At 35.9% G+C, this 18,421-nt stretch overlaps 1 protein-coding gene and 1 long non-coding RNA gene across 2 annotated transcripts in view; one reads left to right on the forward strand and one right to left on the reverse strand.

Moving 5' to 3' along the window:
* The first annotated feature begins 506 nt into the window (after positions 1 to 506).
* Positions 507 to 15,144, forward strand: chp1 (calcineurin-like EF-hand protein 1). Its single transcript, XM_082153506.1, has 7 exons — positions 507 to 819; positions 3,226 to 3,298; positions 7,620 to 7,700; positions 9,764 to 9,891; positions 12,098 to 12,159; positions 14,169 to 14,291; positions 14,476 to 15,144. Exons 1-7 carry the CDS (start codon positions 753 to 755, stop codon positions 14,527 to 14,529), a joined length of 588 nt encoding a protein of 195 aa, XP_082009632.1. The 5' UTR covers positions 507 to 752; the 3' UTR covers positions 14,530 to 15,144.
* Positions 15,145 to 15,254: 110 nt separating this feature from the next.
* The window catches only part of LOC309486259, a 323,243-nt gene continuing 320,076 nt past the window's right edge, over positions 15,255 to 18,421 (reverse strand). Inside the window, exon 2 of the long non-coding RNA XR_014201413.1 lies at positions 15,255 to 15,498. This is a non-coding gene — a long non-coding RNA (uncharacterized lncRNA). The remainder of the gene's footprint in view (positions 15,499 to 18,421) is intronic.

An 18,421-nucleotide genomic window follows, 5' to 3' on the forward strand; every position in this document is an offset into this window, starting at 1 on the left:
GTTAAGAATCCGCACAACGGAGGACTCTTATTCTGCTGTGCAGAACTGATGACGGAACAGTTTGATCTTCGGCTGACAAATCAGATGAAATGGGCGTTTAATTCCCGCCCACGTGTAGAAATCGAATATTCAAGCTGTTTATTCATTTTTCTAACTGAGAACGAAAAACGAGAAGTCCAGCTGAATTCTTGTTTTTCGTTTTTTGGAAAAAATTAAAAAACGAAAAAGGAACCGTTTTCAAATTTTCCTATATTCAATATTAATTCAAAAAACGACTGAACGAATGATACACGGATTCTGTTCTCATGCTGTGCATGTTGTATTTTCTGACACGGCATCCCGTTTCATTGTCACTTTACCCTCTTTATTCTATTTCTAGGAATTATTTTGCACACGCCTGGCCCTTTAAATCCCGCCCAACTTGACAGACAGCCGCACAGACCAATCAAAGCGCGTTATTCTACAGGCGTGGCTATAGCGCACACCAACGCGAATCGGCATTTGCCGACGTCACGGAGATCCACTCCGACCTGCCTTTAGCTTAGCCTCTTAAAAGTCTTCCTTTTTTCATCTGGATTTGGTTTGTATCGCTCCTGGTCCGGGTGTAATTAAAAGGCAAGCGGGTAATATCTCCGGATAGACAGTTGCGGAGGCTGACTGCTCATCTGACAGCCTTCTAGAGCCCTGTGTTTAGAGATAACGAGTGCATTTCACGTGTTAGCTCGAGCTGATCTTCAGGAGAAACAGCAGTCATGGGCTCCAGAGCTTCATCTCTACTCAGAGAAGAGGACATTGAAGAAATCAAGAAAGAAACTGGATGTGAGTATTAGGTTAATAGTGTGTTTGGCTCATATATAGACTTGGTTTGAGAGTTCTGTGGTGACGATGAGACATGCGTTGGTGTAATACAGTGCTTTCTGTCTTAAATGGGTAATTGACTTGACATACTTTAGGGAAGTATACTTGTCCTGTGGTGTGACATTTAGATATACTTTTTAGACCTGCAGTGTCCTAATGAGATACAACTATGATATACTAACTAACTATACTATGATAAAACTAGCAAGCCTATAGAAGTAGCTAATATTATAATTTGTAACAAAATAGAAGCTCACAATATGTTATGTTTCAACAACCTAATTCAACTATTAGTAGAGGTCTCACAAGCAGGTTTGAGAACCAATGAAATAAACTGACTGGATGACCTCTGCTCCTCTATGTTGCAGATGATCGTGTGTGTGTGTGTGTGTGTGTGTGTGTGTGTGTGTGTGTGTGTGTGTGCTCCTGTCTGTTTCATGATATGAGTGGGGTGTGTGTGTGTATTGAGGGGCAACAGATGAATATCTCTCATTTTCAGAAGCTGCTGGTGTGTTTGTATCAGATACTACAGTACAGATATACACTGCCTGGCAAAAATAAATAAAAAATAAAGTCGCTGTTTGGATTTAAATAGGCAAATGCTTAAAGCGATAGTTCACTTAAATTTAAATTATGTCATCATTTACTCACCCTCAAGTTGTTTCAAATCTGTATGAGTTTCTTTCTTCTGCTGAACACAAAAGAAGATATTTTGAGGGGTGTCTGTAACCAGACAGTTGATGGACCCCATTGACTTCCATAGTATTTGTTTTCCTACCATGGAAGTCAATGGGATCCATCAACTGTCTGGAATGAACAGGTCAGGGCTGCGTTTTCCGAAAGCATTGTAAGCCTGAGTTGATCGTTGAGACCACTGGTGGATATTGTTCTACAGTCAACTTACGATGCTTTGGGGAAACACAGCCCAGACCATCAGACTGGCATTTAATAGATCAACCAGCCAGCCCTATTTTTCCGACATCTGGATGAACTGAAGTTATAGGGTTTGGTAATCTGCACTGCACTGATGCAAATATTGATATTTTAATGACACTGTTTACACCTGTGCAGCTGTAATTAGAGGTTTACTAAATGTTATGTGATCGTTGGTGTGAGGGCCGAGAAAAGCAGCATTTTCTGATCTCTGCCGTCTCAGTGCTTTGGCCTTCGGCACGGATGAACGACATGAGACGTACACCCCCACAAGATCTAGAAATAGTCTGAGGATACGGTTTATACCTTACTGGAGCTATATGGGTTATATGTTAAGTCTTTATTTTGCAGACCACACAAACCTAACTCAAAGGGGCTGCAGGTTTTTTAAATGTTTTGAATGGCTGTTAATATTTCATAGTTTCTAATGCCCAGATTTGTGTGAATGTGACCTATTTCATGTGTTTGTAAGCCCATTTTTCACTACATTCCTGTAAAGCCACATGAAGTGCTCTCCTACTTGTAATTGTCGGTTTTTCCGCTCTCTTCCTCTGGTGTCAGAGCCCACTGGGAAGAATCCAGGATTTCACACTGGTTCTCTTTATAAGGTTGAGTTTTAACGTGCTGCTGTTTCCTGTGTGATTTCATTTATCACGTAGGATTGTTCTGTATTCATTTACTCTAAGCTGTGTTGATCAAAGACTGAATTGTTGTCGCAGATGTTCCACTGATGTGGTCGGAAATTGGCTTTACTGTGTTAAAAAAAAATGGATAAACAACAGTTTATTTGTGTAGGGATTTCCAGGAATATAAACGGTTCCAAAGCTGCTTTATTTATTTTTTTGCTAAATGTATTCGTTTTGAAGTGAAGGAAACACAGCCAGTAAGAGTCAAGTATACATAAAACCTCATGAAGTTGGTTTAGATAATGAACAGTGTGTAGAGCTGGAATCAAAACAGTTTTGATTTATGAATTATGGTCCCTTTTTTGTATTTACTTAATGGTTTTAATGACTTTAGTTAAACAAATGTACAAGCAAGGTTCAAATCTAAATGTATGCAAATGACAAAATCTCTTATTATCTATTGGATATTTTGTCATTTTCATGTATATCAGGGTTTCTGTGGGTCTTAAAGTTATTTATTTTTATACATATAAGGTCTTAAATCAGAGCAGAACATCTTAAGTCTTAAATTTACCTTCATAAAACCTCCAGAAACCCTGTAATCCTGTCTAGATTGATCTCAAGTTGTTAATAACTTGCTCAATATATCTTGTCTAGTTTGAGAAGTCTGTAGTATGTAAGGTCATTGAGATAAGCCTTAACCCAGCACTGTCAATCTGATGATCATATCTGTGACCTATTGTTCCCTGTCCTTAACCAGACTTCATTTGTGTGTGTGTGTGTGTGTGTGTGTGTATGTGTGTTACAGTCTCCCACAGTCAGATCACTCGCCTCTACAGCCGCTTTCACAGTCTCGATAAAGGAGAGAACGGAGCGCTCAGGTACGAGACACATGAGTTACATGAGTTGAGTAATAATGAACTTTAACCCTGTGATGTTGCAACACCTTTGTCCCTTGAGGAAGCAGGTATTACACAAGCAGCTCTGTTATATCTGCACACTCGCTTTTAATTTAACATTCACTCCAGCCTCAGGATCTGTAAGTTAATATGTTAAGGAATGTCTAGCTCATTGTTTGAGTTTTGACTATGAGGAAAGAGTTTTTCTTATTACATTGTTAAAAATATGACTTTTACTGTAAATATTCCTTGTAAAAGAGGGAGCTCAAGGACAGTAATGAAGCACGCATTTCCTTGTGTGACATTGCCGTAGTCGATTCCATAATGTCCTACGCGTGTCCTCTGGAGTGACCTCTGTACACACCATTATTATTATCAATGAAAGTATGAGGATTGAATATAGAACGCGAGCTGTGCTGGTTGTGTTCTGGTAAATATAGCAGTAATAGTGCATTTATAGCACAAACTGTCCACAAGTATTGCAGTATGTTTTATTGTTGTGCATATGATAAATAAACATTACTTAAAAAATGTACCGTTTCTAATTAACCCTCTGGTGCTGTTTGGTCGTTTTTGACTGGAAAATTTTATGTTTTTTTTTTATTTTATTTTTTTTACTTCATCGGAATGGTACAAAACTTGGTAAAGGTTCGGGAACTTGCTATGTAAACCAAAAAATAAATAAAAAATCATGGATATGATTTGAAAAAAATTAAATGGACCCAAAATGGACCGCATTGGAAACGATTGGGAAGCGAATTTCATCTAGTGGAAACCTTTGGTACTGGGGATGGGACGATTACCGGTTTCACTATAAACCACGATAAAATGTACTGACGGTTAGTATTATCGTTTGATTATCGCGATTTTAATAACTCACTGTCCTCCTGTCCAGCCAGCAACAGTCTGACGCAGGCGCAGCGCGCAATGTTGTTGTTGTTTTATTCGAGAAGTAATGGCGGAAGGCAGTGGCCGTGCTCGGGAGATTTTTCAGCCTTTTAACAGGACCAAATCTGAGGTGTGGTTATATTTTGGCTTTTACAAAAGTCCTGAGTGAAACTTAATCGAGGATGGTCCCATACAATATGAGGGAAACACTTCAAATCTGCCGAGTCCTCTTGTGTGACCATCACCCACTGTTTATTAGCGAACGCAAGGCAAGTTAACTTACCAAAAACTACGTCTGAGAAATAATTGGGCACAAAATGTTGTTTTGAGTTGAAATATTTGATCTCACTTCCGCGAATAAAAGTTCGCAGCAAGTGGCTTTGAGCCAAAGACGAGCGAACAAGTTCAAACAAGACTATCATTGTACACTTATTACACCGATTTTTTTTTACCACACAATTACGGGGACATATTGAATTGAGATTAATGTTTTAAATCTTACCTGTTTATAAATCCATTTGGTACAGCGTACAAAACAATCGCCCAAGAACGGAGACGCAAGACGGCAAGTTGTATTTGAATGAAACGAGAGAGCGCGTGCGCGTCCGTTGCGATACATGGATGTGCGCTGTGTTATGATGCGTTGCTATTGACGACGGTCATTATTAGGAAGGAAATGCCACAGAATATAATCTTGCTTAAAAAAGTGCATAGAGCTTCTTGTTTTATTTGTTGTTTGTTGATTTTCAAATATTAAACTGTTTTTAGTTTGAGCATCAGTTCTTTTTGAACACTTTCATCTCGTTTTAACAAAACCGTGATAATATTGATAATCACGATAATTTTGGTCACTATAATCGTGATATGAAATTTTCATACCGTCCCATACCCACTAAGCACAAACAATCTTATTGAAAAGCACTTAAAATATCAACCTCAAATTTGGAACACAACTTGTTTAGATTTATGGCTTTGATTTTCTCACAGCTTTTGAGTAAAACATGTTTTGGAAAATATTTATTTTATATAAAATTTAAAAATAGTATTTTTATGCATTTTTCATAATAATCAACTTAAACTTTTTTTATTTCACTTTTGATTAACTATTCCATAAATTGAATTTAGTACCATAAAATCCCCCCTAAAAATACAAAATATTAAATAAAAACATTATCAAACTAAAATATAGTACATTAATTTCATTGAAATAAAAAAAAAATTCTGTCATTTTTGATTGGTTAAAGTGTAACTTGTACAATCGGAGTCAGATTACCTACATAGAAAACCCAAAGTACACTACCGTTCAAACGTTTGGGCTTTTTCTTTTTTGAAAGAAATGCGTACTTTTATTCAGTAAGGATTCTTAAGGAAATTTGTTTAGAAGTGTCAGTAAAGGCATTTATAATTTTTTTTTTCTTTTTTTTTTTCACTTTCTATCCATCAAAGAATCCTGAAAAATTGTATCCCTGTTTCTACAAAATTGTAAGCAGCGCAACACAACTGTTCTCAGCATTGATAATGATAAATGTTTCTTGAGCAGCAAATCAGCATATTAGAATGATTTCTGAAGAAGGATCATGTGACCCTGAAGACTGGAGTAAAATTCAGCTTTGTTTCACAGGAATAAATTACATTTTAAATGATATTTTTGATCAAATAAATGCAGTCTTGCTGAGCATTAGAGACTTCTTTCAAAAAGCCCCAACCTTTTTGAACGGTGTTGTATAATATGCCAAATTCAACTTTGAAAACTGACACGATCTGAATGATTTTTGTGACATGCCTTATGAAACGAAACTCATTCTGTTGACCAAATATGCTGAAGTCACAGGTTGTGTTCTTGTTATAATTGTTTGTTTTTAATGACAACATCCTCTGTGGTTTAAAATGATGGTTACTTCAACAAACATCCTCAGCGATATGGTTAGTATTAAAAAAAATCCCGATCGCTGCACGTCAGAGTGTGTTGATGACCTGCTGTCTTTGTTGTCACCCCAAACATCCGTCAGACTGAGATTAGAGACACAGACTCTTGTGTTTGAACAATAAACAGCCTCTGAAATCCGGGCGGCAAGGTGTGTGTCCTTGTGTGTGTGTGTGTGTGGAGGTCACCGGCACCTCTGGGTTGCTCCCAGAAATAATCAGTCACTAAACTCTTTTTTTCATCATTATAATGGGATTACGGATCTAATTACGCTTTCTGCACAGTAATTACGTTATTATTACTCGTATAAGCCTTTACTAGATGAACAATAAAAGGATAGACATCAAAGTATCCTTTTAACAAGTCCCATTTTCACAGAATCAGGGTTGGGCTGTCCTGTCGAGCACAGCTTTATACACATTACTTTGTCCAATGTCAGCTCAAGAGCACAGACTCGTGCGCATGCCGAATAATACTTATTGGCTCAAAGAAACAAGCCTGAAAAGATCACGCCGTATCAAATGTTTCAGCCGTTTTACTTTTCACTGTCATTGTTATAGCAGATTTGTTTGGTTGTGTATTCAGAAAAGGACATTTTTCACAAGAACAGTCATTTAATCATTAGAAAAAGGAGGGTTTCTCATGTTATTTCGTTACTGGAAAACTTTTTCTTAATACAGTAACGATACACCCGACTCGTTTCCATAGAGGCACATCTGTAAAACTGGAAACTCATCCGAAACGTATTTACACACAACAGTGGTGGGAAGAATCTCAATAAATGTAATTGGTTTATGTATTTAAGTATCTTTTTGAGTACATGTGATTTACTCCAATATATTCGCAATGAGTAATGCGATAGATTTTTGAAGGCATCATAGAGATGTATCCTTCACTGCTTTTGATATCCCACAATCCTGTGCGTTCCATTCTGTGACAGTTGAGCTAAAACATAAAGATGGCGTCTGAAAGTTGCAGTTGGTGGTCAGATTTTGTGTAAAAGTAAGAGTTTTTTTTTTTTTTTTTTTAACCAACGTTTTCCACTTCTGATGTCATTTCGAGCGTGAAATTACTTTTACAAAAAAAAGTACTCAAGTTGTATTGATATTGACCTGTAACTTGTAACAGACTTTTTATTACTCTTAAAAATAGACATCCACACCAGATATACCAGATATATCTCTTATGAAGTTACCTCACTTAAGGACTTATTTAGTAAGATTATGCCTGAAAAGGTTTTGGATTTTTTAATCATATGTTAATTGAAAAAATCCTGCTGTTTTTGTTTGGTTGGTTTTTATTGTATTTATATGATATTTGGATTTTTGTAATTACATTTTTGCCATGAAAATAGCCTTGAATGCTGACATGGCACTAAATAAAACAATCTGAATCTTCACTGTAAGGTATCGTTTACTCAAGTATGGTTGTCAGGTTCTCTTTACACCTCTGACACTGAATAACACCTCTCTCTCCCTCTCTCCATCTCAGCCGAGAAGACTTCCAGAGGATTCCCGAGTTGGCCATAAACCCTCTTGGTGATCGGATAATTAATGCCTTCTTCCCAGAGGGGTGAGTAACGTCTCAGAAGACATTTGAGATATTAGATCTGTTATTAAACTACTAGTGTACTGTATTTTATTTCTGCTAAGGCCTACAAAGAACAACAAGGTATATAAGTTAAAGAAAACAACAAAACATAAGTAAATGGAAAATAAATATAAAATGGGTAATATTAAAGTGAGAAAAGGGTGTCCATATTTCAATTTATTTTTAATTCTGTATTTTTTTTTTTGTGCAATTTGACATTGAATTTTATTATAAACGTATACACTTCTGTCCAAAGATTTGGGGGGGTAAGTAAGATTTTTTTAGCTTTTGAAAGAAGTCTCTTATGTTCAGCAAGGCTGCATTTATTTGATCAAAAATACAGTAAAGACTGTAATACTGTGAAATATTATTACAATTTAAAATAACTGTTTTCTATTTGAATATATTTTGAAATGTAATTTATTCCTGTCATACAATGCTCAATTATCAGCATCATCACTCCAGTCTTCAGTATTCTACTTCATATTTTTGTGGAAACCAATGTTTTTAAGGAAATGAAAGTTAATATATAAAAAAAAAAATTCTCGTTTGGCTTTGGGGGAAATTCTTGACCAGTTTCATCACATTCGTCTAGATTTCTCAGAGGATATAGTTTCCATACTGGTTCATCAGTGTTTGTGTGAGTTTTTGGCTGAGATTGTTACTGTAAGATACAACATGTTTAGTAACATCTAAAACTATGTCATTGCTCTCTCAAAACAGACAGCATGTGGGTGGTGTCACATGGGTTGTTGGTTTCTTCATGGTTTATTTGGTTTCGAGTGTTTGTTTCTTGAAGCATGAAGAAACTTTCTTGTGGGCATGTCTGTAAAAAACATTGTAAAGCACGAGTCTAAATTAGGACTACAGTTTTTATAGCATCAGGGATCTTGTCTGGAGTAACGTCTGGGCCTATAGAGACTCAGATATCAGTTGCCAACTAGAGGTGGGAATCTTTAGTCACCTCACGATCCGATCCGATTCCGATTCTGGAGGTCACGATCCGATTCCAGATCGATTCTTTATCTACTTTTCCCCCCTTATTAATTCATTAGTTTACATAAGTAATTAAGTACTTTTTAAAAAAAAATAAAAAATAAAAAAAAATAATTAAAACAGTTGTATTTTAAGAATTTTAAACTTATATAACTTCAAACCATACAAGCAAGTAGCAAATAATAAAGAGGAGCAAAGAAACATGGCAAACAACAAACAAAGAGTGCTTTCAGTATTTAAGATTATCTGAACATTTTCCATTCAAGAACTGTGAGTGATTTTTCTTCATCGTACTTTTGTATTTTACTATGACATAGACTGCGGGAGATCTATTAAGCTGCATTCACGCTCAGATCTCTTTTGAAATATAAGAAGTAATGTGGTTTGTCCTGTCCGTTTAATCCCTTAAGACATAACTGGCTGTGTTTTCATTCATTTTGCACAAGTATATTAAACCACTTACACGGAGTCGCACAGCCGCTTGCGCGAGCAGTCTCGTACACAAACAAAGCGTGCGTCAGCATTTAAAATTGAAAGCAGCCTTCTGTTAGTGAGATTCATATTTTAAATATATAAGTCCACTGCATTCCAAACCACATAAATGATGACTTCGTAGAGCATTTGTAAGGAAAATACAGACGGGCGAGACAGCACACTTTAAGTGTAACATCAAAACAAGCGCGCGTCTCTCACAGTGCATCCTGTGCAATGAAGCCTGTGAATGTCCTTGTAATTCGCTTCAACCTTTCCGAACTTTATGAAAGATTATTTTACGGAAGGTTCGAGTTGTGTGCGTGTGTGAGGAATTGTTAGCAAGCAGAAGACGGGTGTTTCTAAAGCAAACTCAGCGTCATCGCACATCTGGTAAAAAACTAAGCTCAGAATCGATTCTGAAATTCTCAGAATCGATCCAGAATCGTTGGAGAGAGAATCGCGATGCATCGATGGATCGATTTTTTCTCCCACCACTATTGCCAACTAGTGTGGATCTTAGTAATCAAAACATAAGTTTTAAAGTTGTGTGTTTCTCTCTCTCTCATGTGTCTCAGTGAGGATCAGGTGAACTTTAGAGGCTTCATGAGGACTCTGGCTCACTTCCGTCCTGTGGAGGACAATGAGAAGAACAAAGTCCTGACACCCGGAGAGCCGCTCAACAGCAGGACCAACAAACTCCTCTGTAAGTTCAATCCAAACATCTCTCATATCGATCAGAGAAAGCTTCTTGGAAAGCTACTTGCCGGAAGCACCTTGTGTGACGTAATCCCAGAAGGTGCTCTTTGGTTGGGTTTCAAACATACACTTTAGAAAAGAGTCCAAGGTACTTCTGCCGGTACAGAAAAGTTAAATAGCCTTTATTTACATCATGGCTAATCACAATAGAACATTAAAAATAGTTAGAACATAAAAACAAAACAAAAGAATCATTGCAGAGTGACCTATCATATTGTTAACCAGTACAAAGTATAATGACATGCATCAATTAAGAAAAGAGAGAGAAAAAGATAATAATAGTAATTTCATAGTTTAGCCCACACACTGATGTTGTGCTCACTGTGTGAAGACGAGATTTGAAAAAGCAACCCAAGTATTGTGAAATGTGTCATAGCAATTGTTAAAAACTGTACTATGAGCCATCTTTGTAAAAGAAGAATGGAGTTAAATATAATTGAAATATAATTGAACTGAAAAATCCAAATGGCTTCCCTTTGTAGAAGTCTTTGTAATCTATCACCCTTTCTAATCCATTCACTTGCTGTGTCTGAAATCGCATACTATATAGTAGGTAATACGTTTGGTTTGAAACTAACTTCGCGACCATTAAAAATATGAATGAAATTCGGACGTACTATATCCACTGTGTTGTCACTGTCATGGGACATACCAGCATCAGTTGCGTCACTTCACTTCCATTAACAAATCTTCTCCTGTGGCCTCATGGGATAGTAAAGTGTCCATCGAATGCACACTTCAGAATCTCAGCAGAAGTAGTATAGAAGTAGATCATCCGGGGACTTTTGGGGTGTTTTATGAATGCTATGAATTTGGAAATACTACTCTGCTGCTCACATACTGTTTTTCACCCACTATATATATTAGTACAGTCTATGCTTAGTCTGGCCCACATAGAAACAATTATAAGGACATTGAAGCCTATAAATCACATATGTACTTTTGAAATTGAAAAATTATCTAGTTGGATACATTTTCTTCATGCAAACATCTACAAATGATTTAGTTTGAATTACATTCTCACAGTGATTGCAACGTCTACACCTTAAACATTCCTTGTATTTCTCCGTCCAACTACGTTGTCTGTTTCATTGCAGGCAAGTCATTTCTTGTAAAGACTAATGTCTTTAATCGTGGGAGCATTTCTGTAGCTCACAATTGGAGGTCCCTAAATAATTTTAAAGATTATGTTACCAAAAATATATATATTTTAAATAAATGCTGTTCTATTGAACTGTCTATTCATCAATGATTCCTGAAAATAAAGTAGCAGGATTTCCACAAAAATATTAAGCATGTGATAATAATTAGAAAAATTTATAATATTCAGAAAAGTTTCTTGACCAGCAAATCTTTTGTGACACTGAAGACTGGAGTAATGATGCTGAAAATTCAGCTTTGCATCACAGGAAATAAAATATACATTTTAAAATATACTAAAATAGAAAACTGTTATGTAAAATTGTAATAATATTTCGCAATATTTACCAAATTTACTGAATTTTTTTATCAAATAAATGCAGTCTTGGTGAGCATGAGACTTATTTCTAAAACATTTAAAAATCTTACAGACTCCAAACTTTAGAACGGTAGTGTATATATAATTTTGCAGGGCCTCCATGAACATTTTTAAATGCTTTGAGTGAAATACTGTACACAAATAGCAGAATCAGATGGCAGAATAAATTCATTGAAATGGCCAGTTTTAACTGATTCACAAATATAAATGGAACTTAACATCTCCAACGCTATTATTGCTGTAAGGTTTAAAAAGTCACACCATAAGGAATGATGGCAGAACTCATCTAATGCCCTTTTAGATACTTAATATAAAACTTGAATAAAAGACACATTCAAATTAGTTTTAGAAAATACAAATTCAGACCTGAACAATCAGTCTTATCATTTCTTCAAAGCTTTTATAAGCAGGTAAAATGTCATTTCCCGAAAGAAAACGAAGGGCTTGAACTGATCCTGGTCTTAAACTTAATTACTGTTTTTAACGATTCTGTAAAACCTGCTTTAGTTCACAGCTACTCTTTATCTCAGCTCAGGAAAGACGTTCTCTGCCACCAGCTCTTGCTGTGTGTTCATGACCATATTGCGATTTAAAGCCTTTCATAATAATTCGATTTTCTCTTATTTCTTCACAGTCGCTTTCCGGTTATACGACCTCGACAGAGATGACAAGATTTCTAGAGACGAACTGCTACAGGTGAGAGAATCGTACAACAGAAAGCCTCTGCACTCGGCTCTGAGATGGGACACAAAAGAACGTTCTGTGCCTGAACAATGAAGCGCTGACTCAAATGCCCTTGCCACCTGAAACCAGCTATTCGTATTCGTGGAAGACACTCTGTTAGACAGGGAAAACACTTAGTCATTCAAGCTGGATTTCAAAAGGTCATTCAGGAGCAATTAAGGGGACTTCTGGGAAATTTGTTTTACTATTAAAGATGAAAAAGAGATTTTGAGAAAAAGAAAACCGATATGAATGTTTGTTATTTGATCTTCTGTTATATTTTGCATAAATGCATAAAACACTTCAATGTTAATTTAGCTACAAAATTCTTCTTAATTATCATTAGCATGTGAAATCTTTCCACAAGCGCATACTATTCTATTGCCTTTTGTTTCAGGGAATATTTATTTATTTATTCATTCATTCATTTATTTAAATCCTTTTATTTTTAAACCTTCACTATACTTTATTAGTAATTTTTTTTGGTCTATTTATTTGGTTTCATAGTTTATCATGACTTTTTCCACTCTCAGACCATTAGAATTCACCCTTCGCCGCGAGTTTGATTGATTGACAGACAATCTTAACGCCGAATCCGCCATTTTGTCCGACAAACAAACCAGACAGGAAAGTTAGTTGATTAACATTGGTGGACTTGAACTTGAAAAATGGTGTGTATTGACTTTTTTTTTTCGCAGTTGAAACTACATACCTTCTTATGTTCATTTGTGTTTATTTTGTCCTATAACTAGTAGGAAGAGGTAATCGGTTCACGTGCCGCTTGAACTGAGGCACTACAGCGATCTGTCACTACACATTTAAGAGATAGTTCACCCAAATATGAAAATTGTGTCATTAATTACTCGCCCTCATATCATTCCAAACCCGTAAGACTTTCATTCATCTTCGGAACACAAATGAAGATGTTTTTGATTAAATCTGAGAGCTTTCTGTCCCGCCATTGACAGCTAGGCTACTGACACTTTGACTTTTCAAAAAGTTCATAAAGAGATCGTTAAACTAATCCATATGAATTGAGAGGTTTATTCCAAATTTTCTGAAGAGACATGATCACTTCATTTGATGAACATTAAATTTGGCCTTTATTCACATATAAACATTCATCAGCACACATCAGTTGTGGTAAACGGAAGCTCAAGCATGTTCTCTTGACGTGCGAGAACCAATGAGGTTCATTCTCGTGTTACGCCGCACGTTTGAGCTTCAGCAAGAACCAATGAGGTTCATTCTCGTGTTACGCCGCACGTTTGAGCTTCAGCAAGAACCAATGAGGTTCACTCTTGTGTTACACAGCACGTTTGAGCTTCAGCAAGAACCAATGAGGTTCATTCTTGTGTTAAGCAGCACGTTTGAGCTTCAGCAAGAACCAATGAGGTTCACTCTTGTGTTACGCAGCACGTTTGAGCTTCAGCAAGAACCAATGAGGTTCACTCTTGTGTTACGCAGCACGTTTGAGCTTCAGCAAGAACCAATGAGGTTCACTCTTGTGTTACGCAGCACGTTTGAGCTTCAGCAGACAAGACGCAGCTGTTGAGCTTCTGTTTATGTTTGTTGATCAGTGGATGCACAAAGCTACAAATTATCAGTTATTTAAAAAAATATATATTAAAAAAATGCTGGAATCTTAGCGACCGATTTAGTATAAATAGTATCCATCCTACTTGTATTATTTTAATGTAACTGGTGGGCCAACACTGAATAGGCATGGAAATGTCATGATTGTATTTGAATTATTCCGGTTTCTGACCTTAGAAATCCAAGGGTTTCAGTATGAACCTTTTTTTGCAGCTCAGTTTCAGAAGATGGTCTTTATCACGTCAAATTAGATTCCTCATGAAATAAGCCATTTGAGAAAAAAGTGAATGCATAGAGAATTGCAGTCTGCTTTTCAGCCTCTAGAGGACACTGCATAACAATGTAAAAACCAAATAAGACTCAAACTTTTTTTTTTTCACCCCCAGGTGCTGAGAATGATGGTGGGAGTGAATATTTCTGATGAGCAGCTTGGAAGCATTGCAGACAGAACCATCCAGGAGGCGGACACTAATGGAGACATGTGTATCTCATTCAATGAGTTCACCAAGGTAATAACTGGAAAAGGGATTAGAATGCATAGTATTTGTGCCCCACCTAAAGGGAGTTCACCCTAGAGTTTCCCTTTTGTGTTTCACGGGAGATAGAAAGCAATACAGGATCGGAATGACATGAAGGTGATTAAATGATGGCAAATTTGTTTGTTTTTTAAATGGCTCTTTTTTTGTTCCTCAGGTGTTGGAAAAAGTGGACGTCGAACAAAAGATGAGCATCCGCTTCCTTCACTAAAGACCAAACGCGTTCTGAACTCTTGAGTGGAGATGATACGTGTCAATATAGATAAGACATGCCCCCGATTCTTATTTCTGTGGGACGGTTCGTGCTTGTTAAACATAATTGTGTTACTTTAGTTCCAGTCGTCTGTCCCTCTTGGGTTGCTGTTGCACTAGACGGATGGCGTGTCCTGGTGCCTTCACTGATCTCAAAAGTCACTGCGGCTTTTCTTCGTGTATTCAAATGAAATTTATTCCAGCTGTGGAAATTACTTTCCAGATGGGGAATATTGCTATTGATGGATGCTTTTCAGCACCATCGTAAAAGGCCAAATCTGATGCTTCTGTAATAAAGAAATGAGTTTATGAGGTTTTACATAAGAAACTTTCCTTCACGCCCGTGAAATTACTTTTATGACTAGTTAGATCTCGAAATTCATTTTTAAATAGGAAAAGTGTGTAATTTCTGTGTCGCTTCGATACCAACACGAAACCGAGATATTTTTGTGTAAGCCACCCAACATTTTCCAAAATGCTTACCCTAAACAAGGCCGTAACCATGCCTTGCACTTTGCGGGGGACCTTTTATTTAATTTTTTGTGGTCTTTTTATTTAAATTAATTAAATGATTCGAGTTTTAAAGGAATAAAGAAATATTTGTAGGCGTGAACTAATCAATAAAGCCTATTAGCAAATTGTTTTATTTTAAAATATGCACACATGCAATCTTATTCGTATCGCTAATGTTGAAAACGCTAAATGTTTCTGGTCTCGTCACTTTTTAGTTATGCATGAATAATGTACATGATATACCATGTTTTATTTCGAAACGGCAAGACTTGATAAAGATAAAGTTACCGTGGGTCGTTTAACATTTCTGTCGTGAAACTATTGTCAAATATTATATGATTAGCTACTCACATCTTACCATACACCATTAAAGCTAAAAGCGTTGTGTTTGATTTCTCACTCGTCACCGTAAACCCTGCCTCCTTTGATTTGATTGGCCATCTCAATCATTCTAACAGTGATGAGCAGATCGGACTAAAAGAATATATCTTTTCTTAGTCTGACTTTTCATCAGCTGAACAATCGGTATGTTAAACAACAGTACAATCCATCGAGCGCACTGTAATTCTATCCATCACAGCATCGTTTTCATTCCCGTCAAAAAATTAAATATGGCGCTACCCTGACTAAGGTTAAACAGCATGTGATGCGCACCAAAGTTTGTGTTAGAATGTGAGAGAAAACTTGAGGAAAGTATGTTTTACTTTTCTTAGTAATCAATTAGATTTTAGATCAATTTAGAGTGTACAAATTGCAATTTTCACCTTCTAGATTATAAAACAGCATCAAAAAATCAGCTAGATTTGCTTTTGAAGAATGGGCTCGAATTATAGAGGGACCATGCAATAATAGAGATGCGCATGGGCTCTTCACATTTAGACCAGTAAACATCTATACATCTTAGCAACATGGAAAAAAGACACTTAAGAGCTCTTTATCAAACCCATAGAAACACCTTGGCACCGGCCAACAATGCCTTAGCATCAAGTTTTGCACAGTCAAACTTCTGAAAGTGTTCAAATCTAGTGATTTTTTTGCAATACTGTTTAGTCGTGCAGAATTTACTCACTTCACCTTCAAGCTTCAAGCTTGGTCAAGTCTATTTCATGAAACTAAACATTGGTTTAGTGTTGTGTGTGTGTGTGTGTGTGATTTGTGACGTATGTTCTCAGAATTATCATTATTTATAAGAAGTGTACTCTGAGCCAAAGCGTCACTCCCGTACATCACTGTGCTGTTAACTGTCAATCATTTAAAGCGCTGAGCGAACGCTTGCGTTGGTCAGGGTGGGAACTACAGTCTGTTGCATTTCAGTGCTTATCTTTGCTTAATGAATGAACAAAATCAAACACTGATTATTTAATTATCAAGACTACGATTAAATCCATGTATAGTATCGCTCTCACAGGTACTTGAAGTTTTGCTGCGCTTCTTGCAGATTCTTGCTTTATGTAAAGATTCTTAAATGAGCTTGAGTTGGACTTGGAAAGGTTTTCCAGAGCTTTTCAAGAGAACAAAGGAAATGAAATCATTCAATGTGGTGTAATAAATATGTACATTTAAGGTGTTGACTCTAAATTAATAAAAAAAAAAGTGCCATGATTCCCTGGTGTTTAGTGATGTAACTGGTGTGGTCTGTAGTGCGTCAGACTTTAGATTTACAAAGATGGTGCGCTCATAGTACAGTTTTTCACAATTGCTATGACACATTTCACAATACTTGGCTGCTTTTTCAAAACTCTTCACACTGTGAGCACAACATCAGTATATGTGGGCTAAACTATTTATCATTGCTTTGACACAAAATGCATTCATTGATGACATCTTTCAAATTGCGTGAATAGATTTGTCTCTTAGACACAAACTCCACTGAAACTCCAAGTATCAGGCCAATTCGCACGTTTACATACTCTTTTCAGAACTGTTGAACATGTAATGTACATTTTTTTTAATCCAGTTCTAAGGACCATCAAGATCAATACTTCTAATATGACATGCTTTTATTAAATAATTTTTGATTTATATGTATAAAATGGGTAATCATAGCTATTTATTAGAAAGCTGCCATCATTCATGATAAAAACAAAATCCTATCGATCAGAGGGCAGAAGGCATGTTGTGTATAACAAAAATTCACATATCAAACATGATACTGTGGGCTTGGTTTGCAGGGTTAAGGTTAATGTTAGGCTAAAATAAATAGATTTTATAAAATAGGCACCAGGGACATTTTTCTACTGTAGTGGTCAGAATATCATTGAAATATCACATGAATTTAAAATGAGGACAATATACAATATAATGTTGTCTTTTAATTATTGTGGTGTAATATTATAATTAGTACACTGAATTTTTTTGTGCCTTTTTTAAGATTTACAAATTGATTTAGATAATGTGATTCATATTCATAAAAATAAAAAATAAAAATGTATTAATACAAATCACATAAACTAAATGGTCCATTCATGTTCTAGTATACAAAATGTTTTATTAAGCTCTATTTTTTTTTTTTTTTTTTACTCATTTAAAATTCTTAATTCATAGTATGAATAATATGTAAGGATTATTCAAATCAACTTGATGGAATTTTACTATACAATTGAAATTTGTAAATCTTAAAGGCTTAACTTTTTGTGTGTGTGTAATAGTGATGAGGTTTTCCGGTCAAACTGACTCTAGCTGGTTTTAAAACAATTAAAACAGACAGAAAGTCTTAAATTCATAAAGTCATGGCATTAAATGCATTGCAAAAAAATAAAATAACAAATGAATATCCTTCTCCGGTATTTTTGTCTTGTTTTTCAATACAGATATCTAAACATCTTTAAATCAAGACACATTTACTTGAGATGCAAATGTAAAATGCCTTGAAAAAAGGCCTTGGGGTTTTTTGTACATTTTCTAATTGTAAATAATATTTTCATTTCAATAAACTGTGAATATACTGTGTACAGTAATTGCAATGTTTTATTAATGTAACCTTTGGAAACAAAGTCAGTAAAACATATAGGCTTGGAAGCACAATGAGATTAAATTCAACCATGTTCTAGTATGAATCTCTCTCATTTCCTAAGACTATATTCAGGAGATAAAGCAGACTCCTGCTGCTCTGCTCCCATTCCCAAGCACCCATTCATTCATTGTCCTATATGCCAGACATGCTGCGAACGACACCATTTATGTTTCTTTGTCTTCGCCCTGCTCGCATTCACATTCTTACCCTGTGTGAAACACAACAATATGACCTAATCAATATTCTTTTGTCTCCAGTCTTCACATTTACATGTTAAAAACAATCTGCCCCATCAACATCAACCTCCATTCTACATCGACTCATC

The sequence above is a fragment of the Leuciscus leuciscus genome (assembly GCF_965113295.1).
Source record: "Leuciscus leuciscus genome assembly, chromosome: 22".
NCBI classification, from domain to species: domain Eukaryota; kingdom Metazoa; phylum Chordata; class Actinopteri; order Cypriniformes; family Leuciscidae; genus Leuciscus; species Leuciscus leuciscus.

Coding starts and splice junctions, on each gene's coding strand:
- chp1 (XM_082153506.1), top strand. CDS start 753: ATGGGCTCCAGAGCTTCATCTCTACTCAGAGAAGAGGACATTGAAGAA. Junction 12,160..14,168: donor CTAGAGACGAACTGCTACAG/GTGAGAGAATCG, acceptor TTTCACCCCCAG/GTGCTGAGAATGATGGTGGG. Junction 14,292..14,475: donor CATTCAATGAGTTCACCAAG/GTAATAACTGGA, acceptor TTTGTTCCTCAG/GTGTTGGAAAAAGTGGACGT.